General features: G+C 43.3%; 1 protein-coding gene across 4 annotated transcripts in view; it reads left to right on the forward strand.

The window, feature by feature from the left end:
* Positions 1-27,047, forward strand: part of CCDC88A (coiled-coil domain containing 88A) — a 552,486-nt gene that overhangs the window by 491,117 nt on the left and 34,322 nt on the right. For 3 of the 4 annotated variants that reach the window (XM_030196448.1, XM_030196447.1, XM_030196444.1), the window contains 2 exons: positions 1,402-1,482; positions 18,051-18,328. In XM_030196448.1, coding sequence (XP_030052308.1) covers positions 1,402-1,482; positions 18,051-18,328 — 359 coding nt within the window. The remainder of the gene's footprint in view (positions 1-1,401; positions 1,483-18,050; positions 18,329-27,047) is intronic. The other variant, XM_030196446.1, reaches the window with a different exon arrangement.

Raw genomic sequence — 27,047 nt, forward strand, 5'->3', positions numbered from 1 at the left:
GGGACCCCACTAACTACCCTCCTCCACTGAGAATACTGGCCACGCAATCCTACTCTCTGCTTCCTATCTTTCAACCAGTTCTTAATCCATAATAATACCCTACCTCCGATTCCATGACTCTGCAATTTCTTCAGGAGTCTTTCGTGCGGCACTTTGTCAAACGCCTTCTGAAAATCCAGATATACAAAGGTATTTAAACTTAATCCGCAAATGAATCTTTTCCGGAGATGGGAAGGCGGTAGAACGAGAGGACATGAAATGAGATTGAAGGGGGGCAGACTCAGGAAAGATATCAGGAAGTATTTTTTCACGGAGAGGGTGGTGGACGCTTGGAATGCCCTCCCGCGGAGGTGGTGGAGATGAAAACGGTAACGGAGTTCAAACATGCGTGGGATATGCATAGAGGAATCCTGTGCAGAAGGAATGGATCCTCAGAAGCTTAGCTGAAATTGGGTGGCGGAGCAGTTGGGGGGAAGAGGGGGTGGTGGTTGGGAGGCGAGGATAGGGGAGGGCAGACTTATACGGTCTGTACCAGAGCCGGTGATGGGAGGCGGGACTGGTGGTTGGGAGGCGGGAAATACTGCTGGGCAGACTTATATGGTCTGTGCCCTGAAAAGGACAGGTACAAATTCAAGGTAAGGTATACACATATGAGTTTGTCTTGGGCAGACTGGATGGACCATGCAGGTCTTTTTCTGCCGTCATCTACTATGTTACTGTAGCTAGACTCTTTACAGAGTCACTCTAACCCCATGAGCACTATGCAAGGAGACACGGCACATATACAACCTGATGGAGTCCTTCAGATGTTAGCAGATTCTTCAGATGTCAGTGTGGTCCAACACAGATTTTGCCCCTTGGATGTGATGTTGGCACAAGGCAGCTAACCTTGGCAAGAGCTGCATTTTATGGAGAAATCGGGCCCTTATCTCTTTCATTGACGTACGTTCTCCTTGAAGAACATAAACATGTAGCTCCAAGTGTCCTGCATTGACGTCAATTCTGGTAACAGCTTGCTGCATTGACATCTATTTCCGATAACAATTCATTGCTGATAATACTGTCCTGTATCAGTAGTGTTTGTCCAGTAAACAAGAGTTGTTTTCTTCTGTGAGACTGGATGTCTCCACAGTGTCTTAGTCTTTAGAGAGAGAATGTCTGAATTTGCACATCATAATTAGGTTCTTAATGTTGATTAGTGCCATATATGTAGGACCATGTATGTCATGTAGGTCCATATAGTCTCATGGATGGCTAGGCTTAGTGCTACAGTAGTGCTTCAGTAACTTTGCTCCTACAAAATAGTGTGTGATACCTACCACAAAAAATATGTAATCAAAGTGCAAAGATGCAATACTTTCTTCCAGAATTTTATTTAATTTTGTATCTCCTTTCATGTAGCTTCCAGACCAGCCAGCCTTGATAGTGGCAGAACATCCATTAGCAATAGTAATAACAATGCTTCAGTCCATGAAATGAAAGGTATGTTGTATCTTTGGCTTCTATTTTGAGTTTGTTTTTAGATGAAGGGTATTTGTTGCTGAAAGGACAAGTATAGCAAGTATACACTGAGACTGAATCCAGTTTTCCAAAGTTTTCCAATAGACAATGAATGGGAGAAATCCCTCAGTAAGTTTGCCTTAAATATTATTTCCTTTTGTGTATGTGAATATTTGTAATTTTCTTCAGTGAAGTTCCTGTAGGTACATCATTGCACTACTTAGAGGCATAAAGGTAATAAATAGAAATACTGCCTAGTAGAACACCTAGTACGAAGGATAGAGTGGTTTATAAATTGTGAAATAAATTAATTAAGAAAGGGAAATAAGGTGATGCCTTTATTATTGGACTAACAATACATTTTTGACAAGCTTTCAAAGGCAGAACCACCTTCTTCAAATGAGGCATTAGCAAAAGATAATAATATAATAGATTTAGATATAGATGTACAGTGTTGTACCTAGCATCCCGGGGCCAATCATTTTTTAACACCCCCTCCTCTATATGAAAAGTTACTTTTAATAATAATCCATAAGTCACACAACAAGGGTGTATCTAGAAAAAGGCAGCATCTTAAACATTGCCGTGAGCACTAGAATATCAGTACATCCATTGTAAAACTAAATAAGCCAGATTAGTGCAGATTGATCCTACACAGTCAGTGCCAGCAGAATCCTTCATCTCATTCACACATGCAGAACATGGACAGTCTCTCATGTTATTCAAGATAGGGATCCACAAAAAACATACAAATAAAAACTAAGAGACCCCCAAGAAAGCCAGTCTTTATAAGCAGTGCAATTACTGAGAAACAGAAATGTATTTTCTCCTGTACTGTGCAAAATACAAAAATAGAAAAAAAATTTACATTTCACAAAGGAGGTACATTTCAGTCATTAAAAAGTATTAAATAAAAATATTTTTTTTTCTTTTCTACCTTTGAGCATTTTATTTTTCTAATTGGGCTGGTCCCAATCTCTTCCACTTTCCACATGTCAGTCTTCTCCTAAATTCTTTGCCAGGTTGGCTTTTCCATTTCATCCCTCTCATCTTCTTCCTTTCATTCTCTACATCTGTTTGGCACTGATCTTTTGTTCTCTCCCCCCCCCCCCCCCCCCCCCCCCACACACACACACACTTTTCTCTTCTCTGCGTTTATCTCCCATTCTTTCACCCTCTAGTCCTTAGAAAAGGCCAATAGGCAGATGAGAAATGAAACGGAGACTATCTCCTTCTCATTCACTCTCCAGCACTCCCATTTGTCTCTCCTTTCCCCCCAATCTCCTAAACCCTTCCACCCCATCTGTCACCCACTTCTTTAGTCCCCCATTCCCATCCTCTGTACTCATTCTTTTAGCCCTCATCTACCCTCCACTGCATCTCATCAGTCCCAGCTCGATTCTTGTCTTGCCTCCAAAGCCATTCTTACATCTCTTACCCTATACCCCATGTCCTATTGCCTCTCTTTCACCGTTTTTAACTCCATTTCCACTCTCACTCCTTCAGAGACCCATCCCTTTCTTCCTATACCCAGTACCTCCATCCCTTTTCATTGTCTCTCATCCTCTCTCCAGTCTTCCAGTCATTCACATTGTCTCAATCCTTCCCCACATCATCCCCTTCTCTTATCCCTCATTTCAGACCTTACTCATTCTCCCAACCCATACCTAAAACAGCCAAGTATTCACTATCCCTTCAAAATTCCCACTCCCAAACATCACATAAATCAAAACAATGAAAATTAAGACAAATTAAAATCTAATCATAGCATCTAGCAGGTTCCATACGTATACCTCATATCTTAACTGCAAATAAGTTCAGCATCAAATGTTTGTTGGAAAAAGGTATTTTTGAAGGCTGACGTAGTAGTTCATTCCACAACTTTGGTCCTGCTACATAATCCTCAAGCCTAGTCAGTTGAAATTATGGAACATCAAATAGATATGCTGTAGAAGAATATAACAGTCGTGGGGGCTGATGTATTAGCAAACTAGCTGAGATAATTGGTTAAATATTATTTTGTTAACATTTTAATTAAACATAAGCAATAAAATTTTATAACAGATTCTAAACTCCAGAGGTAACCAATGTAACCGCAGTACTGATGATTGTGAGGAGGTTTATAGAACTCTGCCTCTCACCCTTAAGAATAGTCTCTCAAGTCGTGTGAGCCACCTTAAAACCACTAGTCCTCCCTGCCTTGCTGGTTGGCCGGAATTGTCATGGACAGCTTACCTAGGGAATTTACTGACCGGTAGCAGCCAAATAACATTCCAAGATGTCAATTCCAGTGAGACAGCCACATATGCGGAAGTAAAAGCTGCCATTTTGGAGAGGGCAGGCTGCACCCAAGAGTCCTACCAGCAGCATTTCTAGAAGAGGTCCCTGCAAGTTAAACAAAAACCCCAGAGTTTCTTCTACAATTCAAGCCTGGAGGTGGCTGCAACTGGAAGGCAAAACGGGCCCAAAGATCGCAATAGTCGTCATCCTGGAGCAGTTCCTTGAAGGGTTACCCCTGCCTATGAGACTGTTGATGAGGCAGCACCCCAAATTGACCCCAAAGTGTGCTTTAGAAATGGTCAAAGCCTTGTACCAAGCACAAGGAGAGTCAGAACTCTATAAAGAAAAGAAATGGGCTGGAAGTCCTGGGAGGAAAAGAGAAAAGGCTGGACCGGACAACCAGAGGAATCAGAAACCACCCTCCAGCCTGGGATTGCCAAGGAAGGATTTGGAGTGATGGAAGCCCTTTTCTCCATGAATGCACCGAGCACCCTTATGCCGGTCACAGGATTCTTACTCTCCCACCTGTTTCAGGTGTGGAGGAATAGGTAGGGATTGCCAAGAGCTAACCGAAGACGCCATGGATGTGAATATAGTAGCCACACATGACTGTAATTTTGTGAAAGCTTTCCATACAGAAAGCAGAAATTGTGTATTATAAGTTGAGCTGGAAGATACCCATACCAAGGCACTAGTGAACTCCGGCAGTGTCAAAACCCTTGTTCGGAAAGAGATACTTCAACCGTCTGCAATTGAATTACGAGTGGACTGTGATCCTGGCATGCATACATGGTGACCAGAGACAGTATCCAACAGCTCAAGTATCTTTTAAAACACCTATAGGGCAAGCTCAGCTGGAAGTAGCAGTCTTGCCTTGGCTACTTTGCCAGGTAGTTTGGGCCGGGATTTCCCAAATTTCGGTGTCATCTGGGCGCAGATGATTGCTTGCCAAAGGAAAAGAAGTCTTTCCCTGAGATCTTCCTGCCGGAGGACCCTGACTTGTATACCGAAAGCCCGAAATTACCTAAGCCCTGACTCCAGTGGCAGAGAAACTGCATTACTCTCTGATTCTAGGAGCTGCAGTGGATGGAGATCCTGAGCTGTGGGAAGACAGCGGTCTGGACACCCCAGACTCTTTAGACAGCCTACAAGAATGGAGTAGCGAAGGAGCTACAGGGAATTTTAAAAGGGTACAGTCAGAAGATGAGTCATTTAGAGCAGCCCATAGATGGTAATGGTAGATAAGAATCCCATGGACAAACAGGACCCCTCTAAGGTGGCACTCCTGTATTTTATAATTAGGAATAATTTGTTGTATAGGGTGGCCAGGGGAGCCCTGGAGGGGGAAGAGGTAGAGCAATTGTTAGTCCCTACGCCCTACCCTAGGCAGTTCATGCAATTAGCCCACAGTCACATGTTAAGAGGTCACCTGGGGGAAGAGAAGACCTGGAAGCAGATTTTGGCACAGTTTTTCTGGATGGTTGTATTTAAACAAGATGAGCTCTTCTGTCAATCCTGCCCAACCTCTCGGCTGAGTAGTCCTGCAAGGGTTCCACCTGCCCCTCTTGTGCACATGCCCATTGTCAATACCCCGTTTGAGAGAATGGCTATGGACTTTGTGGGACCACTGGAATGAACCATCAGTGGTAACAAACATATCATGGTTATTTTGGAATATGCCACTCGCTACCCAGAGGCCATTGCCCTGCATAATATGAAAATTACCACAGTGGCCAGTGCGCCGTGGGAAGCCTTTTCCCAAATGGGGGTTCCTACTAAAATACTGATGGATCAAGAAACCACCTTTTTTATCCAGGGTCATGAAGCAAGCATGTGCCTTGCTTATGGTAAATGCCTTATGGGCGTCCATTTATCATCTGGTCTAGTGTAACTCTTCAACAAGTCTCTCAAGCAGATGCTGAAGAAATTTGTGGCCAAAGATGGGGGGAAATGGGATTCTTTACTCCCGTATGTACAATTTGCCATCTGGGAGTTACCCCAAGTTCAACAGGATTCTCTCTATCTGAGTTGCTATATGAAAGAGACCTAAGAATCCTGATGTCGTTTGAGAAGCTTGGGAAGAAGAACCCAGCCCAGGGAGGAATTTGGCCAAATATGTGCTCACCATGTAGGAGAAACTGAAGAAAGCTGGTGAGGCAGCCAAGCTGTGCTTGGAAAAGGCTCAAATGGATTAAGTGTGAGCCTACAATTAGAAGCAGTATAGCCAGGGGATAGTCTTCTCACCCTCTTCAGAGAGTAAACTGTTATGCAAGTGACAGGATCCTTATGAAGTTGTGGAAAAGACAGGACCTGTCTTTTTCCAACTGGACATGTCGAAGATCTTCCACATTAATTTGTTGAAGGAATGGGTCCCCATGACTACAGCAGTGGTCTAAACAGACAACTTTGGGCCAATGACCCCGCCAGAGTCTGGGCCCCTTCAAGTTCCATTTTGTGACCAGCTCTCTGTTTCACAGAAGGCCGACCTAGAGCTGTTGGTATGCCAGAATCAAGATGTATTTTCCGGAGTGCCAGGCCAGACCCAACTTGTAACCAGGGCTGTGGAGTCGGTACAAAAATCCTTCGACTCTGACTCCGACTCCTCAGTTTATGGTACCTCCGACTCCGACTCCTCAGTTTTTAATATGTATTTCTTTTTTCATGTTGACTGAAAGAGTGCAGCATGGAAGGCTGCATGTTAATGTTTGGGTTTAAAATCTATGTCATTGTGACTTTTTATTTTATTTATTAAAGAAACTATAAATATTCATTAATCCTAAAGTTTAAACATAAAAAACAAGGTTATGTTTATTGTTTTTTTATCAAGTATAAAGTCATCATAGCATTAGCAAGTATAAAAGTCTGGAACAACCACATCCTTTGGAAATTCTAGAACAACATCCTTTGGAAATTAGAACAAAATCAAAGTTAACCTACATAAACCAAAAACATTTGGAAAACCTAAAACAACTTATATATTATTTAAACTTGGCATATATAGCTGTAGAATAGCTGTTAAACATAATCCAAAATTAACTAATATATTGTTCTTAGAAACAGAATTGCTTCTGCCAGATCCTCCTTCATAGAAGCCCTTAAATCTGATTTGATTATTTTCAGTGCTGAAAACAGTCTTTCAACACTGACTTGGGTGGGTGGCATTGCTGTTACGGTTCTAGCTGCATCACTGACAATCTCTGGATAAACAATGATGGCTTCTTCTATAGTCAGTTTTGATGAGCGGTCAAACTTTTTCACTTCTTTTAATCCTTTAAAAAAACTCTTGCATGAATTTCTTTATATGGACATTTACAGGTTGCTTTTCCATGCTTAACCGACATCGCTTTGCTTTTGAAGCTTCCATTTTGTCCAAATAGGCTTGAAAATTCTCTTCTTCATTTGAAGAGGATGAACCTGAGTTACCATTACCACCAGTATTTATAGCTTTAGCTTCATCCAGTGGTTTATGAGTTTCAGGTAGCAACCCTTTCATGTGAACTGCTATGTCACAGAGTGCCTGTTTTCCTGTAGCAATTTGGTCACTGCTCAACAAAATTCGGCTCATTGGATCAACATAAATAGCAGCTAAGAGAATTTGATTATCCAGCAAAAGCTCCTCTCTTTTCCTCATTGAAGATACAATGCCATCAGCAATTAACCCCCCACTTTTGTTAAGGTTATATATCAAGCCCTTCCATTCCAAGAAGAATTTACCTGGTGTTAAATCTTCATATTGCAGCTTCTTGGTAACAGCAAAAGGGTAAGAAAGTAGCCTTTCTAATTCTGTAACTTGAGCCCACTGGTTTTCTTTTAATGAAACATTTACATTGTCCAGTTCTTCACGAAAGTCTTTTAGTTCAAGCAAACGCTTTATCATCAAGTAAGTGCTTCCCCAGCGCGTTGCTTGATCCAAAATGGCTCCTTTTCCAGCACGTCTCTTCAGAATAGCATCTGTTTTAGGGATCCTGGCTGCAACAGCTACTTGCCTCAACTTGCTAATTAGTGTAGCCGCATGACGATCCTTCAATCCATCTCTTATTGTTAGTTGCAGAGTATGAACAGCACAACGCATATGTTGAATGGTAATAAGCTTAGATGCTTCTTCAGCAATATCATCCAAACTTTCACAGCTTTCTTGAATTGCAGAATTATCATCTTCTGATATTTGTATGCTGCTTTCTGATATTTGTATGCTGCTTTCTTCATCAACTTCCTTCATTTTTTCAATTGTGCTTAACATATTTGAAGCATTATCAGTTACAATACATAGAATGTGTTCCTTTGTAATTTCAAGATCTTCTAAAACACCTTCCACTAACTTCTGCAGATACTCACTGGTATGATGTGCCTGAGTGTCCTTTACTCCTAATGTCCGGGTTATTGTTTTTTTGTTTTCATCAGCAAATCTAACATTAATTGCAAAATAATTGACTCTGTGTCGTGTGCAAGCATCCATTTTAATAAAGACAAAACGTCCCTTCAGACTTTTTCTTAGTTCTTCCTTTCTTACATTTGGCCTCTTCAAGTATAAGTTTCCTTATACTTTCTCGTTCCCAAGAAACTCCAAGCTTTTTAGCCATTTCTCCATTTAAGCCTAAAAAGGCTGGTTGTGAAAAAAAAAGATAGTGGTATACTATTCTTTACTGCCATTTCAATGATGTGGTTTTTGAATTTTTCTGGTGTCATTGTTATAGTAACTTTGTCAGCTGTAAAAAATCTTGATAGTTGTGTCTGGCCTCCAGTAGATTTCTGATCTTTTATTGACCCTGAAGTAGATGGAATGTTTTCATTGCTATCTTTCTCATTCACAGCTTCTAACACTTTAGGATGGAAACGCTGCAAGTGTCTTTTTAAATTTGATGCTCTTGTAGGTGCATTTTTTTCATAACCACTGAAACTGCTCATTTTTGCATCACATGCTTTTTCACCATCATTATCTTCTATAATACATTGACATACATAATGTTTCCCATCTGTTGATATTGTAAAGTGTTCATAAACAGCAGACTTTGTCATGTTTCCTGACATTCTTTTTGCCATTGTGAATGGTGTTCCACTTCCACTAAAATATAAAGCTCTTCTTGCAGAGAGAGAGGAAGTTGGGTGGAGTCTCTCTGCTGCCTTATCTGTGTGTGCTGAATGATCTTCTCTTGGAGCTTAAGTTCACTGTGGGGTCAGAGAGGAGGTGCTCTACAGCAGGTCAGTAAATGCAAAGGGAGACTGAGCAGAGGGAAGCTGTCCAGCAAAATAGTTCAGCTGGACTTCACACTAGTGAAACAACTAGGTACTAAGCTTTATTCACAGCAGAGAAGTACTTTATTCAAATGTATGAGGAGTTGGAGTCGGTACATTTTTGCCGACTCCAACTCCGACTCAATGTACCCAAAATTGCTTCCGACTCCACAGCCCTGCTTGCAACTCATGACATTTCACTGAGCCAAGAGTGGTAGTCCGGCAGTGTTCCTATCAGATTCCAGAAGCCTGGCACCAAGCTGTGGCAAAAGAGGCCGCTGAACCGGGGTGTCATCAAGGAGTCGACCAGTAACTGGTCATCTCCCATTGTGCTGGTGCCAAAGCTGGACAGGAGTATCCAGTTTTGAATTGATTTCCAGAAAGAGAATGCAGTCTCCAAACTAGAGACCTATCCAATGCCGAGGGTAGATGAACTCATCGAGTGACTGGGAGGAGCCCATTCATCTCAACCTTGGACCTGACCAAAGGATATTGAGCAGGTACCTCTCACCCCACCTGCCAAAGAAAAGACAGCTTTTTTAATGCCCCAGGGTTTGTTTCAGTTCACGGTGTTGCTGTTTGGCCTTCATGGTGCTCCCGCTACTTTCCAGCACCTCGTGGACCCAAATCGCATGGCGACTAAGCGACTGCCTACTTAGATGATATTGCCATCTATAGTAAAGATTGTGGGCCCATATCGTCCAGGTAGAGACGGTGCTGGATAGTGTTCAGACTAACAGTTAATCCTAAAAAATGCTTCTTGAGAGAACAAGAGGTCCAATGCCTGGGGTACTTTGTCAGGAAAGGACAAATAAGACCCCAGATCCAGAAAGTAGAGGCAATCACACAGGTGCCAGTACCCCAGGCAAATAAACAAGTATAAGCCTTCCTAGGGCTAATTGGTTAATACTTCCAGTTTATTCCAGGGTTTGATGAGAAACCAAATCCTCTAACCCGCATACTGCAAAAGAGGACTCCAGAAAATATACTCTGGACTGAACAGCTGAATGTTGTCTTCCAAAGCCTGAAGAGGGATATTTGTTCAGAGCCGCTGCTGGTCAGCCCGGACTTCAACCAACCCTTCTTTGTGCGGACCAATGCTTCAGAGATTTGACTCAGGGCTGTTCAGGCCCAGGAAGTGGATGGGGAATACTACCCTGTGGCTTACATTAGCTGGAAGCTGTTCTCAAGAGAGAAAAATTATGCGGTAATTGAGAATGAAGCTCTAGCTGTCAAGTGGGCCTTTGAAAAGTTCCAGTATTTGTTGGGGCAACACTTCCTGCTGCTCATCGACCATCAAATCCCTTCAGTAGATGGCTCGACATAAAGACTCAAATGCATGTATTATGAGCTGGTTCTTTAGTCTCAAGCCTTTCAGCTATCTGTTGAAACATTAGGCAGGCCGAGAACATGCTAATGCTGACTTTTTGTCTCAGGAGGTGGACCCTGATATGGCAGGTGCTCAACCGGGCAAGGTTGAGTTGAGGGGGGAATTATGTGAAGGGGTTTATTGAACGCTGCCCCTCACCATTAAGAATAGTCCTTCAGGTAGTCTGAGCCACCTTAAAACCACTAGCCCGACCCAAGGAGGAATTGAGACAGGAGGGGTGGAGCTGAAAGGACAGGAACCATGAAATATAAAAGGCAGATCCAGAGTGGGGTTAAGGAGGTCCAAGGAAGGAAGAACTGAAGCTCCAGCATATGCCTTTACAACCTACATTTAGCTACTGTGACATGTTTGATGTAAGCCTTTTAATTTGAACACTTGGAAGCTTTGTTCTGAGGTCTGTCTGGAGCCAAACCTGGAAACCTAGAGAGAGAAGCTTATAGACTGTTTGGGTTGTGGCAGTCACATGCCACAGACTGTGGTTTAAACCGTGTCAGCCACAGACCCATGTTGAGACATCTCATAGAATTAACAGACTTTATGTGCCCCTGTGAAGTAACAGGTTTCAGGATTAAGTGAATAAAGTGCTTGCCTTATGTTACAACCTTGTCCGGCTGTGTTATTTTGAAGGCCCACAGTATCGCAGTGATATATGATCAAATCTTGACAAACCACACAAAACCTTAATTTTGTGCAATTTGAAGTCATCTAAATATTTTCTTTGTCAATCCCAACATCAACCCATTACAGTAATCAAAACATGGACAAACTATACTCTGGATTGCCATCCTGAAATTCTGAGGGGTCAAGGGCCCCTTTTACCAAGCTGCAGCAAAAGAATGCCGGCACTGGTGTCGGCACGTGTTTTATACATGTGCCGAGGCTCCCTTTTAACGCAGCTGTTAAAAGGGAAGTCTCGCCTTCCTGCAGGAAATGGCCGTGCAGCAAGTAAAGTACTTGCCACGCAGCCATTTCAGGGGGGAGCCCTTACCGTCACCCATTGAGGTGGCAGTATGGGCTCCTGCGGTAACCGAGCAGCATGCAGAATTACTGCCGGGTACACTCCAGTGCTACAAAATAAATAAATTTTTGTAGCGCCGGAAATGACGACACACTAGGGGTGGGAAGTACCGCTGGGCTTCTGCGGGAGCCCGGCGGTACTTCCTGTATAGCAAGCGGTAAGCCCGCGTTGGGGTTACCGCTGCTTAGTAAAAGGAGCCCTAAGTAATCTTTGAGACCAGTCTACGCCTGGAAAAAATAATGCTAATCATTTTTCTCACTAGCTCTCTCATATTTAAGGCAGTATCAAGAATCGCCTCTAAAGATCGAATCTTCTGAACCAAAGTAATCTCAACATGATTAGTAGTAAAAGATGCAGGAAAGTTCAGGATAGGATAACCTAATAACAACATTAAAAGTGTTTTTTGCCATGTTCAGGTTCAATATGTTAGCTTACATTCACTGATTAACAGTACTTAAAAACAAGCATAAAAGATTTAAGAATCTTTAGTTTTAAAAAATAATTGAATATTGTCCACATATATGTGTTATTCAACACCAAGCCCAGCTAGTAAAATACAAAGAGGTCTCAAAAAATGTTAACATAGCAGACAGGGCAGATTCCTGTGACACTCCACAATCTATAGACAAAAATGAAGAGCAATCCTGTCCATTTGATACACAAAACTGCCTAGAAGTCAAAAATGTTGAAAACCATTGCAATACTGTTCCATCTAAACCTAAGTCGCTGCAGCAATATATCATGATTAATAGAGTCAAAGGCAGCTGATATATCTAAGGATAACAACAAAAAAGAAGCATCCTTATCAAAGCCAGTTCAAATTACATCCAGCATTGAGATAAGCAAAGTCTCTGTGTCATGATTTACTACTACTACTACTACTTAACATTTCTAAAGCGCTACTAGGGTTACGCAGCGCTGTACAATTTAACATGGAAGGACAGTCCCTGCTCAAGGAGCTTACAATCTAAAAGACAGGTGTACAATCTAAAGACAAGTGTACAATCTAAAAGACAAGTGTAGAGTCAATCTGATAGGGCATACTATATTTCTCGAAAGGTTAGGTGCCGAAAGCAGCATTGAAGAGGTGAGTTTTAAGCAGAGATTTGAAGATAGGTAGGGAGGGGGCTTGGCGTAGGGGTTGAGGAAGATTGTTTCAGGCATAGGGTGAGGCAAGGCAGAATGACGGAGCCTGGAGTTGGCAGTGGTGGAGAAGGGTACTGAAAGGAGGGATTTGTCCTGTGAACGGAGGTTACAGGCGGGAACATAGGGGGAGATGAGGGTAGAGAGGTAGTGAGGAGCCGCAGACCAGGTGCATTTGTAGGTAAGGAGGAGAAGCTTGAATTGTATGCGGTATCTGATCGGAAGCCAGTGAAGTGACTTGAGGAGAGGGGTGATATGAGTATATCGGTTCTGGCGGAATATAAGACTTGCGGCAGCGTTCTGACCGGATTGAAGGTGGGATAGATGGCTAAGTGGGAGGCCGGTGAGGAGTAAGTTGCAGTAGTCAAGGCGAGAGGTAATGAGAGCGTGGACGAGAGTTCGTGTGGTGTGCTCAGAGAGGAAAGGGCGAATTTTGCTGATGTTGAAGAGGAAGAAGCGACAGGTCTTGGCAGTCTGTTGGATATGCGCAGAGAAGGAGAGGGAGGAGTCGAAGATGACTCCGAGGTTGTGGGCAGATGGATTTGGTTGAAAGCCAAGCTGATATTTATCTAAAAGTTGATGGAGTTCAAGAAACTCAGTTAATTGTTTGTGAACAATTCTTTGTTACCTTCGCTATAAAAGGCAAAGATGAAATTGGCCTATAGTTGATACATCATGGTTCAGCTTCTTTTACAAAGAAGAATTTTGTAAAAGAGGTTGAACCATTGCTTTCTTCAGCAACATACGTACATAGTAACATAGTAGATGATGGCAGAAAATTACCTGCATGGTCCATCCAGTCTGCCCAACAAGATAAACTCATATGTGCTACTTTTTGTGTATACCTTACTTTGATTTGTATCTGCCATTTTCAGGGCACAGACCGTAGAAGTCTGCCCAGCACCAGCCCCGCCTCCCACCACCGGCTCTGCCACCCAATCTCGGCTAAGCTTCTGAGGATCCATTCCTTCTGAACAGGATTCCTTTATGTTTATCCCACGCATGTTTGAATTCCGTTACCGTTTTCATCTCCACCACCTCCCACGGGAGGGCATTCCAAGTATCCACCACTCTCTCTGTGAAAAAATACTTCCTGATATTTTTCTTGAGTCTGCCCCCTTCAATCTCATTTCATGTCCTCTAGTTCTACCGCCTTCCCATCTACGGAAAAGGTTCATTTGCAGGTTAATACCTTTCAAATATTTGAATGTCTGTATCATATCACCCCTGTTTCTCCTTTCCTCCAGGGTATACATGTTCAGGTCAGCAATTCTCTCCTCATACGTCTTGTAACACAAATCCCATACCATTCTTGTAGCTTTTCTTTGCACTGCTTCAATTCTTTTTACATCCTTAGCAAGATACGGCCTCCAAAACTGAACACAATACTCCAGGTGGGGCCTCACCAACGACTTATACAGGGGTATTAAAACCTCTTTTCTTCTGCTGGTCACACCTCTCTCTGTACAGCCTAGCAACCTTCTAGCTACAGCCACCGCCTTGTCACACTGTTTCGTCGCCTTCAGATCCTCAGATACTATCACCCCAAGATCCCTCTCACCGCTTAACACATACGTCTCCCGTGGATTTCTACTCCCTAAGTGCATCACTTTGCATTTCTTCGCATTGAATTTTAATTGCCAAAGCTTAGACCATTCTTCTAGCATCTGCAGATCCTTTTTCATGTTTTCCCACTCCCTCCCGGGTGTCCACTCTGTTACAAATCTTAGTATCATCCGCAAAAAGGCAAATTTTACCTTCTAACCCTTCGGCAATGTCACTCACAAATATATTGAAAAGAATCAGCCCCAGCACCGATCCCTGAGTCACTCCACTACTCACCTTTCCCTCATCCGAGCGAATTCCATTAACCACCACCCTCTGGCATCTGTCCGTCAACCAGTTCCTAATCCAGTTCACCACGTCGGGTTCTATTTTCAGCCTGTCAAGTTTATTCAAGAGCCTCCTGTGGGGAACTGTGTCAAAAGCTTTGCTGAAATCTAAGTAGATTACATCTATAGCACGTCCATGATTCAATTCTCCGGTCACCCAGTCAAAGAATTCAATGAGATTTGTTTGGCACAATTTACCTTTGGTAAAACCATGTTGTCTCTGATCTTGCAACTTGTTGGCTTCCAGGAAATTCACTTTTCCAATAGCCGAAGTGAGGCTTACCGGCCTGTAGTTTCCAGCTTCTTACCTATCACCACTTTTGTGAAGAGGGACCACATCCGCCATTCTCCAATCCCACGGAACCTCTCCCGCCTCCAAGGATTTATTAAATTAAGAGGACCTGCCAGAACCTCTCTGAGCTCCCTCAATATCCTGGGGTGGATCCACTCCATTCTCATTAGTGCTTAAGACCTATGGAGTGTGTTTGCTGTAACCTATCTCTAGAGCTGTATTGAAATGCACCAGGATTGCCCAAAACCACAGAAATAATGTCAGAAATAAGTCTTATCTGTGTGCATCATGAGCATCACACCCATTTTCTGATCTGTCCCTCCTCCTTAGCCATCTTCTGCTCTATTTCTCTTCTCCCACCTCACCCCTACTCTCATCTAGTTTCTGTTCTGTTCTCTCTCCCCTCTACCCACACCTTCTAGCTCCATCTTCTACTCTGTTCCCCTCCTCCCCACCACACCCCTTAACCCCATCCATCTTCTGCTCCTTCCCTCTCCCACCCATCCACACACCCAGCCCCATCCACCCACACCCCCAAGCTCCATCAACCTTTTCTCCATTCCTCTCCCCTCCACCCATACCCCTTAGCCCCATCCATCTTCTTCTCTTCCCTCATCTTACTCACTCACACACACACACACACACACCCTAGTCCCATCCATTTTCTGCTTTCCAGTATCTCCTGTCTGATTTTTTTTCTCTCTCTCTCCATGTCCACCATCATTCCCTCTGTCTCCATATCTCTCCTGTCTATCACCTCCCCTCTATGTCCCTGTCCCTATTTCCCCCCCCCCCCCCCCCCCCCCCCCATGTTCAGCATCTGCCCTCTGTGTACCGTAACCAGGTCTGAATCCAGATGGACATGGATCTAGCCAGTTTCTCTTTTCTAACCAGTCATTAAGTTGAACACAGGCTGTTCTATGAGTTGCCCTAGAAACGGGTTGTTGGATACTGGCCTGTAATTTTCAAGTTTGTCGTGGTCAAGGTTGTTTTTCTTCAGCAATGGTTGGATCACTGCCCTTTTTAATGCTGTTGATAGCTACCCATTAGAAAGAGAGGTGTTCACAATTTTTGTGGCCTATACTTACCTGCTGCACTATCTTTGATAGGCAGGGATCAAGGGAGCAGGTAGTTGGTTGAAGGTCTCTTAGGATTTTGTCAAGGCTCTCTTCTGTCATTGGGTTAAAAGTGTCCCATCTGTCTCTGTCAGGAGGGGGCGAGTTTGTGTACCCCTGGTTGACTGGTTGGGGACTGGGTAGGATTGCCTGTGAATCCTGGTGGAGACTTTTAATTTTGTTAGCAAAGTATGCAGCAAAATCATTGCAATTCAGTTTAAACTGGGCAGGCTGGTTCTGTTGTGGGGGCAGCAGTAGGCTATACTGAACAACTGCTTGGTTGAATTGGCCACCTGTGCAATGCACTGCGAGAAATACTGTTTTTTGGTTGCTGTTACAGCTTGGCGGTACTCATACTTATGTATTACTATTAAACAACATTTAATTATTTTAAGCTATGTTGATGTTACTGACATTTTAGCATTACTAGCTAGAGATTTTTGCGCATTTAAAATGTTCAAGCTAAAATAAAGTAAAATAACGTCATTCAAATGAAACAGTTAACAATGTGACAGAATTTTACAGTCACTGTGAATGCTCAAAGTTTTCATCCCCAGCTTTAGCACAGGCCTTCAGTGGCTTTGGGAAGTTCTTAACAGCCTTGTCAGTTGGTCCTTGTGGCAGTCTGTCCCAGACCATCTGCAGCCCTTCTTTGAGTTCAGTGATTGATTGCAGTTTCCGGTGAAGCTTGTGATAGGCCTCCAGTGTTGCTCCCCAGATATGATAGTCTAAGGAGTTTGGGTCTGGCAAATTAGTTTACATAAGTCTCCATCACTGTGACATCATTAACAGTAAGCTGGTACCCCATTTTTGTTTGGTGGGGGGTTTCAAATAATGGTTGTTTTACAGTGCAAACATTTTTGAATGCACAAAAATCATTGGGTGGTCACACTGAAAAGTCTGTAACTTTGCCGATAATCTCATTCCACTCAGCACATAAACATAGATAGTAACAATAAATAAAGCTGTAAAATTTCACATTGAAATTCCAAGCGTTTACTGAGAAAACATCAAAAAACTCTAGGGGGTTGCTTTTTTTTGCCTTACCCTGTATAAGTGAAACATGAAAAGCAATACAGTGACGGTTTTGAGGTAATGGTAGGGGTAGGGGAGAAGTGTTTCACTTATATATATTTTGATATTTTCATCTTTTGCACATACTTGGCCTGAAGAAGAAGGTTCCTCCTTCAAAAGGTTTTGAAAAATGTATTAACTTGGTCCAATAATAAAGGCATCATCTTATTTTCCTTTCTTTTGTTTTATTTCTATTTATTACCTTTAAAGTGGAATAACATAGCAACTATACTACTTATGCATGATTCTGTGGGGGGGGGGGGGGGGGGTTCTTCAAACTATTTTATGTGCTATAATAGCAAAATGTGTTTTACTGTTCCAGAAGATTTGTTTTGTTTATTATTTTAGTAATATTTTATTGCTGTAATTGCAAACGCTGAAAACCCAAGTATATTTTGTTACTTATAGCAGCCATAGTGCCAAGTTGAAGTTAGAAACAGAGAAAGAAAACATGTACCTCTAAAATAATGGAAAGATCAGAAAGTCCTTTTTATTTCTTCCCTGTACCTTCTATGGGTTTATCCCATAGCGTTGTGTTCGATTCCAAGTGATATCTATGACGTGAGTAGTCACAGAAATGCTTGCTTCAATCTTGGAAGAACTGAGAATTTTAGCTACTCTTGTTTTAGGTCTATTGCATATGTGCCATTGTATTTTAATTATTTTATTGTTACATAAATATAATTTGCTAACACCCTGTCTGCTGCAGAAGAGGGCATTTTAAGTTTAGCTCCTCAAAATATTATATAATATGAGTTGTAGATAAACTGGATTGTGAACTAATGCAGAGTTGAACTAAAACTTAATGATCTGTGTGTTTAAACTTCTTGGAGTGTGTCACTAAAAAATTTAAAAAATATAGATTATAATTCATTGAAAGCAATTAATTTTTAAGAAAAATGGAAGATAACTCAAATTGATTTCCGATACTATGTTGTCTAATTGAATGAAGCAGTTGATTATCGTAGCAGAACTCATCATATATGGATGTCTAACAAGCAGCATTATATGGCATGTAACTGATTCTCCAGATAGATTATAAAATCATCTTTGAAAAGGTCTAAATTATTTATTTATTTATTTTCAAAATTCTTAATAATTGTCTTTTTCACAGCAGGTGGAGTTAATGACCAAAGTAGGCCACAAAGTCATAGCAGTGGAGAATTTAACCTTCTTCCAGATCATGAAGTGTGGTCGAGCAGCAACAGCAGTCCTGTCCAATATTTTGGCCAACATTTGAAAAGGAGCACCAGATCTAGTCCTATGCTTCCAGGGATAATGCATGAAACAGAGAGTAAAGGACACCAAAAGACAAAAGTTGGTTCACCTGGAAGTGAGGTTGTTTCTTTAAAGCAATTTCTAGAGGAAAGCAACAAACTCACCCTGACACAGGTTACTGAATAAAAATTATTACTTTTTTTTTTAATTTAGAAATATTTCTATTTATTTATAAATAAATAACAGTTTATATACTGCAGTATCCTTGGCGGTTTACAAAACTACATTCATAATAAATATAAATCATAAAACAGATCCAAACTAAACCACAGAATAAAATTGCATATAAAACAATTAAAACAGAACTAAACTTTAAAAGGCTGTTTAAATAAATATGCTTTGAGTAACTTCCTGAACTATAGATAACTCTTAATCTCATCAGGAAGCCCATTCCACAATCTTGCTCCCGCTAATATCTTCCAGTTTAAAAGATGGAATGTTCAACCACATTTTATTGGTTGACCTTAAAAGGAATAACCTGTTTGCACTTTAGCAAGAATGAAAGATGTAGCCTCAGTCATTAAGAAAGTCTGTAATCATCTGAAAATTTATCTGTGGAGGATCAGGAAGCAACAGATCAAAACAACACGATACAAATTTTATGCTGTGGTGGCTAGCAAGAACAATGATTCCTATAGGTCACATGACTCCACTTCAAACTGATGCAGTGGACTTATGGTAAAGTTTTCAAGTAAAAGCTTCTAAGCACGTACAGCATACCCTTTTACCACTATAAATTACTACCCTGCCGCTTTCTTCTTTTTCTATTTTCACTGGCCATCCTGCATGCTGCTACTACTATTTTGTGTTTCTGCTGATCTTTTTATGTATTTCATTTTTCAGCATTTGATTTGTATTTTAATCTGGCTTTTTTTCCCCCTCTTTTTGCTTCCTTGGTTAATATTTGTGGCTGTTTTCAAGTTGTCTTTATCTTTATTGCATCAACTCGATATGGTCAGAGCTTCAGTTCTACTTAACTGGGTTCTCTGCCTGTGGCCTGATTACAGCTTTTCTCAGACATGCAGATCAGCATTCATACATATGAGTCATGTGATTCATTAAAGCAAAGTAAAGCATTTCTCAGAGCAGTCTTTCCAGGAATGCCTGAGATTTCCTAAAATGCTCAAGGCTGCACAGTTTTTCATATTTTTTCTAAAGACAAAAGGTTTGCTGAAGTCACAAACACAAGTGATATCATCCAGTGGTGCCTACATGGCATGCATTTTCCACATTTTTCCAGTAAAGACTTTGAATGCCTCTAAGCCTGTATAGTAGGTCCTACATTCCTGTAACCATTTGGTGCGCCTCAGTTCATCTTTCTCCACAATTTGAAGCTCACTGAAGTTATTACATTTCGTATTTCTTTTCAGTGTTTCTTCAGCTCCTGCTTCCTTTCTTTAGGAAGTAGTGTGCTCCTCCACCAAGAGAGTACTACAAGAATGGGATAAACCTGCATAAGCCACAAAAAAAGGAGGTAAAAATCCTCACGATACCGAGAGATATGAAACAAAAAAGTGAGGAGAACAAATGAGGATACCAAAAAATGCTTTATTTTATAAAAACGACCAGACACGGCCGTGTTTCGGCCCAAAGGCCTGCCTCAGGGGTCTTGAACAACCTCAAAACATGTAGTGAATAACATACATAGTAACTTAGTAAATTACGGCAGAAAAAGACCTGCATGGTCCATCCAGTCTGCCCAACAAGATAAACTCATATGTGCTACTTTTTGTGTATACCCTACTTTGATTTGTACCTGTCCTCTTCAGGGCACAGACCGTGTAAGTCTGCCCAGCACTATCCCCGCTTCCCAACCACCAGCCCCGCCTCCCACCACCGGCTCTGGCACAGACCGTATAAGTCTGCCCAGCACTATCTCCGCCTCCCACCACCGGCTCTGCCACCCAATCTCGGCTAAGCTCCTTAGGATCCATTCCTTCTGAACAGGATTCCTTTATGTTTATCCCACGCGTGTTTGAATTCTGTTACCATTTTCATTTCCACCACCTCCTGCTGGAGGGCATTCCAAGCATCCACTATTCTCTCCGTGAAAAAATACTTCCTGACATTTTTCTTGAGTCTGCCCCCCCTTCAATCTCATTTCATGTCCTCTCGTTCTACCGCCTTCGCATCTCCGGAAAAGGTTCGTTTGCGAATTAATACTTTTCAAATATTTGAACATCTGTATCATATCACCCCTGTTTCTCCTTTCTTCCAGAGTATACATGTTCTCAAGTCTCTCCTCATACGTCTTGTAACGCAAATCCCTTACCATTCTCGTAGCTTTTCTTTGCACCACTTCAATTCTTTTTACATCCTTCGCAAGGTACGGCCTCCAAAACTGAACACAATACTCTAGGTGGGGCCTCACCAAAGACTCATACAGGGGCATCAACACCTTCTTTCTTCTGCTGGTCACACCTCTCTCTATACAGCCTAACAACCTTCTAGCTACGCCACCGCCTTGTCACACTGTTTCGTCGCCTTGAGATCCTCAGATACTATCACCCCAAGATCCCTCTCCCCGTCCGTACCTATCAGAGTCTCCCCGCCTAACACATGCATCTCCCGAGGATTTCTATTCCCTAAGTGCATCACTTTGCAGTTCTTCGCATTGAATTTTAATTGCCAAACCTTAGACCATTCTTCTAGCTTCCTCAGATCCTTTTTTATGTTTTCCACTCCCTCCCGGGTGTCCACTCTGTTACAGATCTTAGTATCATCCGCAAATAGGCAAACTTTACCTTCTAACCCTTCGGCAATGTCACTCACAAATATATTGAACAGAATCGGTCCCAGCACCGATCCCTGAGGCACACCACTACTCACCTTTCCCTCCTCCGAGCGAATTCCATTCACCACCACCCTCTGGCTTCTGTCCGTCAACCAGTTCCTAATCCAGTTCACCACTTCGGGTCCTATCTTCAGCCCATCCAGTTTATTTAAGAGCCTCCTGTGGGGAACCGTGTCAAAAGCTTTGCTGAAATCTAAGTAGATTACGTCCATAGCTCGTCCCTGATTCAATTCTCCTGTCACCCAATCAAAGAACTCAATGAGATTCGTTTGGCACGATTTCCCTTTGGTAAAACCATGTTGTTTCGGATCTTGCAACTTATTGGCTTCCAGGAAATTCACTATCCTTTTCTTCAGCATCGCTTCCATTACTTTTCCAATAATCGAAGTGAGGCTTACCGGCCTGTAGTTTCCAGCTTCTTCCCTATCACCACTCTTGTGAAGAGGGACCACCTCTGCCATTCTCCAATCCCTCGGAACCTCTCCTGTCTGCAAGGATATGTTAAACAAATCTTTAAGAGGACCCGCCAGAACCTCTCTGAGCTCCCTCAATATCTTGGGGTGGATCCCATCCGGTCCCATGGCTTTATCCACCTTTAGCTTTTCAAGCTGTTCATACACACTCTCTTCCGTGAACGGTGCTCTATCCACTTCAATCTCATTTGTACTTTTTGCAGTTCATCGCGGTCCTTCTGTTGTAAATGTGCTGCGACAAAAGCTTCTTTGGTCTCCTCTCTTCCAAGAAAATAAAACAATATAAAGGTCAATGTGAAAAGCAAAGCCTGTTATGCCTCCACTCCTAAAGAACGTGTGTACAGAGAAGACCAAAGGAGCTTTTGTCGCAGCACATTTACAACAGTGTATGTTATACACTACATGTTTTGAGGTTGTTCAAGACCCCTGAGGCAGGCCTTTGGGCCAAAACACGGCCATGTCGGGTCGTTTTTATATAATAAAGCATTTTTTGGTATCCTCATTTGTTCTCCTCACGTTTTTGTTTCATATCATAAACCTGCATAAGAACATAAGAGTAACCATACTGGATCAGACCAATGGTCCATCTAGCCCAGTATCCTGTTTTCCAAACAGTGACGAAGCCAGGTCACAAGTACCTGGCAGAAACCCAAATCGTGGCAGCACTCCAAACTACAAATCCCAGGGCAAGCAGACTATGGACTTTTCCTCCAGGAATTTGTCCAAACCTTTTTTAAACCCAGATACGCTAACCGCTGTTACCACATCCTCCGGCAAAGAGTTCCAGAGCTTAACTATTCATTGAGTGAAAAAATATTTCCTCCTATTTGTTTTAAAAGTATTTCCATGTAACTTCCTCATTCTATTCTACTGAAAAGAAAGTAGACACAGTACTGTGTTTAGGCAACTGTTGGATTCAACTGGTCCCCATTGCAACATCGGTATGTAGTGAATCAATCCACATTAAAATACGCAAAATAGTTGAAAATTCATTTCTTGATGCTCCGAGGATGTGAGTGTCAGATGTTGGATCATATTGTTAGAAATCATTATCAGAATGTTATGCTACAGTCCCACAACATCCTTTTAGATCCCCCTGGAAATGACACAGGGATTTACTAACTAACTCTCTACCTTAAGAGGATCATAGTGAATTCCTTTGACTTTAGGCTGAAAGTACAGAATGTGTGAATCATCTTATTTACTCCTCATAAGTGGGAATCTTTTTGGAGATGGTCAAGAAAGCTCTGGAAGTTTCAAGACTGCCATTTTACTTGGCAAGCTAAATTAGTACCATCTTCAAGCAAGCCTCCACTCCAGGAATATTGGAATCAGGAAGATAGGAAATAATTTGTCCACTCACAAAAGCATTTCAAGAGTTTGGCTTATTTTAGGCAGCAACAAGGCTTTTGACCTCACCGTCATGAAAGCTAATGTTTAAAACCACATGTGGCAACCCTAGCCAGTCAAAACCTGGGACAGAATTTGAATGGATCAAAAAGTCAACAGCTATTATTCTAGTTCTTCCAGAAACACTTCCTTTTGGAGGGAGGCTGAGATTTTGTGTGAACTGTTTGTGCGTAATAACCTCAGACAGTGGTGGGTCCTTGGATATTATCAGGATACAAATACTGTCTATTGGAAACTTATACAAACTGCCAACCAAAATGAACATTAACTTGCAGTTTGAATCAGAGACTCCTGGATTGGGAGATCTCATCTCTTCCAGGCCAAAATGGTCAAGCCTGTCCTACCACAAGAAAAAAAAAAGAGATTCTTCTTCAGGTACTTCCTAGTACTAAAAATAGAGCAAATATCTTCCCATCTTTGATGTAAGGGCCTTGAAGAGATATTTTATGGAAGAGATTTGGATTTTGGATTTGATTTTTTATCTTTACAAATCTGAAACACAGGCAAGATGTAGAAATTGCCATTTTGGAAAAGGGAATGGGTGAGGACTGCATCTTGCAGCTAAGGCTGCGGTATAGCTTAACTGCATTCTGGTCAGTAATACGCAGACAGCATCTTTTTAAATGATGACTGCCGCAGGCTTAATTAGGCTCTGGTACTCAGTACCAGCACCTATGCGGGTATCAGCACTGAATATCCAGTCTCTGACTGCGACCTGAATGTCTGCAAGCAGACACGATAAGCAGCCCACTATCTGGTTAGCTAACTGGGTAGAGAGCTGAGTATCAGATTAGGGTCATATCTTTCCCCTTCCCCAGGAGATGAATACCCTCCTCAAAGAGCATACCTCTCTTATTTAGGGAGAGGATGGTTAAGGAGGGGAAAGAGCGTGTCAGGCTACTACGTGAAATTTATCTGGGCATTGGACAATATTCAGTGCCAGTTCCTGGATACCTAACCGTGTAAAGATAGCATTGAATATTGCCGGTGCCCAGTTAAGTGCTGACTCCACCCTGATACCACCCCTGGACAGCCCCAATACTTCTCAATTAGTGAGGGGACAGTCAGTGGTAATATTCAGCAGGACTACCCAGTTGAGCACCACTGATATCAGCAGCTAGTTAAGCACAAGTGATTTTAATTGGACAGAAGCAGAGGGTAGACATGCAGCCTGAGCAGTCAATCTGGTCTGGTAGGATTAGATTTTCTTAACTAATATCCTGTATTTGGAATTATTTTTAGTTGAGTGCTTCAAGAAAAGCGGGTCCAGTGGGATTCACTTTTCTCTGTGGAATTTAGCCGGTGTGTGGCTTATTCCCCGGCTGGCCTTTGGTTAGGCAGCCATGTGCCTCGGCTCCTGTTGTGACAGGAACCTTGAGAGCCATAACTTCTGGCAGTTTGTAGCTTTGAAATCCTCTTTCTGAACTTTCTGCTTGTTGCCTCGGCTCCTGCTATGGCAGGAACCTTGAGTGCTTAGCCCCTGTCAGCTCTTAGCAACTGGGCTTTTGTTGTGAGTGTGTAAAAAAGAAAGAAAAAGAAACAGTGTTTGGCTGCTTGGCAGTGCTTGACTGTGTTGTTTGGGAAGCTGACAGAGAGGTCTGGGGATTTTGAGCAACTTTGAGAGAGCTGGGACGTTAGGGTGTACCGCTTTAAATTCACGATGTCGGCGGGAAAGCCGTCGCGCTGCCGTACTTGTACGTGAAGGGGGATAGACGCGCCAGGAGCTCAATGCAGGTTCTGTGGGGAGCCTAAACAGCCTGATTCTTCGCCTCCAGTACTAGCTGCGGAGGGTTCAGGTAGCGGTAAAGGTTTGCCCAGCTCTGACTTGTCCTCTGGGCCCGTAGCTGCGGTTCTGATTTTGGCGGGAACCGCCGCCATCTTGGATTCGGGCGCCACGGGGGTGGCTGCTCGCCTGCTGTTGGAAGGTCCGGGGCAGAGTACTTCCAGGCCTCCGGAAGGTGCGGGGCCCATGGGGTTTCCTCCGGATTTTATTTGGGCCATGTTTCAGGCCTGGCAGTCAGGCCCTAATCGGTTAGAGCCTCTGAAGGGAGCAGGGCCTCTGGTTGCTAAGCAACAGCATTTAGATTGGTCTGAAGAGCCAGATTTGTTTTCCTTGCCTCCCTCAGACAATGAGGGTAGTCTGCTGGGGGATGATTTCCTAGGGGACAAGGTTTCTGAGGAGGAGGGGCCTTTGCCAGGTGAAGACCCCTCGGTGGTGCGCATTTTCCCTAGGGATTAGCTTCCTGAGCTGATTGAGCAGGTAGTGTCCACGCTTAGGTTTGATTCGCCTGACCCAGTGGTAGCGGACGCTAAGCAGCTTGACCCCTTAGTTAAGGGAATTCGGCGGGCAGCGCTTACTTTTCCCATGAATTCGGATCTCGGAGATATGATCTTCCAGATTCTCCTTGTAGGGTGAGCAGAGCTATGGCGAGACTGTACCCTATTCCGCAAGGGGATAAGGACTCCTTTAAGTCGCCGACAATGGAAGCGGTGGTGACCGCGGTTACCAAGGCTACAGCTTTTCCGGTTGATGGGGGGGCTGCTCTCAAAGATCTGCAGAATAGGAGATTAGAGTCTTTCAGCGCAATTTTGATCTCTCGGCATTGTCACTTCAGGCCGCTCTGTGCAGGAGCCTAGTAGCCAGGGCGTGTTTCCGTTGGGCTGAAAGACTTTTGGATGGCCCGGCGTTAGATAGAGCTTCCTTGGTGCAAGAGCTAGCTAAGTTAGAGATGGACTCTTCCTTTTTGGCAGATTCTAGTTATGATCTGCTGAGAGCTTCTGCTAAGAATATGGCATTGGCGGTTGGAGCTCGTCGGGCTCTTTGGCTTCATGGTTGGACGGCGGATGCGGCGTCATCCAAGTTATGTTCTCTCCCCTTCAAGGGGACCTTGCTGTTTGGAGAAGAGTTGGATAAGTTGGTTCGTGGCCTTGGAGAGACCAAAGTGCCACGTTTGCCGGAGTTGCACCCCAAAGCAGGGGGTCGAGGTATGGCAGGGCGTGCATGTTTCAAAGATACTCGGCGTTATAGGCCGGGTAGGTTCAGTGTTGCGCCTAGAGGTCGATTTTTTTCAGCATACTCAGGAGGCCGAGACGCGCCGGGGGGAGGTCTGTCCTCCGGGTGTGCTTCACAATGAAGGTGTGCGGGTCCAGCCTCTGGTTAAGGGTAGGGGCTCGTTTGAGTCAGTTCTATCAGAGGTGGACCCATATCACGTCAGATCAGTGGGTACTCAAAGTGGTGCGAGACGGGTACGCGCTGGAATTTGAGACTTTCCTTCCAGATTTTTTCCTCGCCTCTCCGTGCCGCTCTCGGGTCAAGGCCAGGACGATTCAGCAGATGCTTCGTCGGCTGATAGATCTGGGGGCGTTTCCGTGCCGGTTTCAGAAAGGGGGGGACAGGTTGTTATTCGATTTATTTTGTGGTCCCCAAAAAGGAAGTTCCTGTCGGCCTATTCTAGATCTCGAAAGAGTCAGCGAGGCTTTGAAAGTTCCCTCCTTTCGCATGGAAACGCGCTCGGTCATAGTAGCGGTGCAGAAGGGGGAGTTTCTCACATCTTTGGATCGGACAGAAGCCTATCTTCATATTCCCATTCGGGCGGCGCATCATCGGTTTCTCCGTTTTGCGGTTCTGGGACAGCATTTTCAATTCTGTGCGCTGCCGTTCGGTCTGGCTACGGCACCTTGTACCTTTTCCAAGGTTATGGTGGTCGTGGCAGCGGCTTTGAGGAAACAAGGAGTGTTGGTACACCCGTATCTCGACGATTGGCTCATTCGCGCCAAGTCCCTTCTGGAGAGTGTGGATGCGACTGCGAAGGTGGTAGCTTTCTTGGAGTCGCTTGGCTGGGTGATGAACTTGGTCAAGAGACACCTAGTACCGACTCAGTCCCTGGAATATCTGGGGGTTCGCTTCGATACGGCGAAGGGCCGGGTGTTTTTACTGGCAGTTCGAATTGCGAAGATGCAGTTATTGATTCGCCAGTTTTGTGCCAAACGGTTCCCGTCTGCTCACTCTTACCTTCAGATTTTGGGACTCATGGCGGCATCGATAGAGGTAGTGCCCTGGGCCAGGGCTCACATGAGGCGGCTGCAGGCGACACTGTTGGAGCGGTGGTCTCCTCAAACTCAGAGCTTGGAGAAAAGACTGCGCTTGCCGGATCCG

The sequence above is a fragment of the Microcaecilia unicolor genome, chromosome 3, assembly GCF_901765095.1.
Source record: "Microcaecilia unicolor chromosome 3, aMicUni1.1, whole genome shotgun sequence".
In the NCBI taxonomy this organism is placed as follows: domain Eukaryota; kingdom Metazoa; phylum Chordata; class Amphibia; order Gymnophiona; family Siphonopidae; genus Microcaecilia; species Microcaecilia unicolor.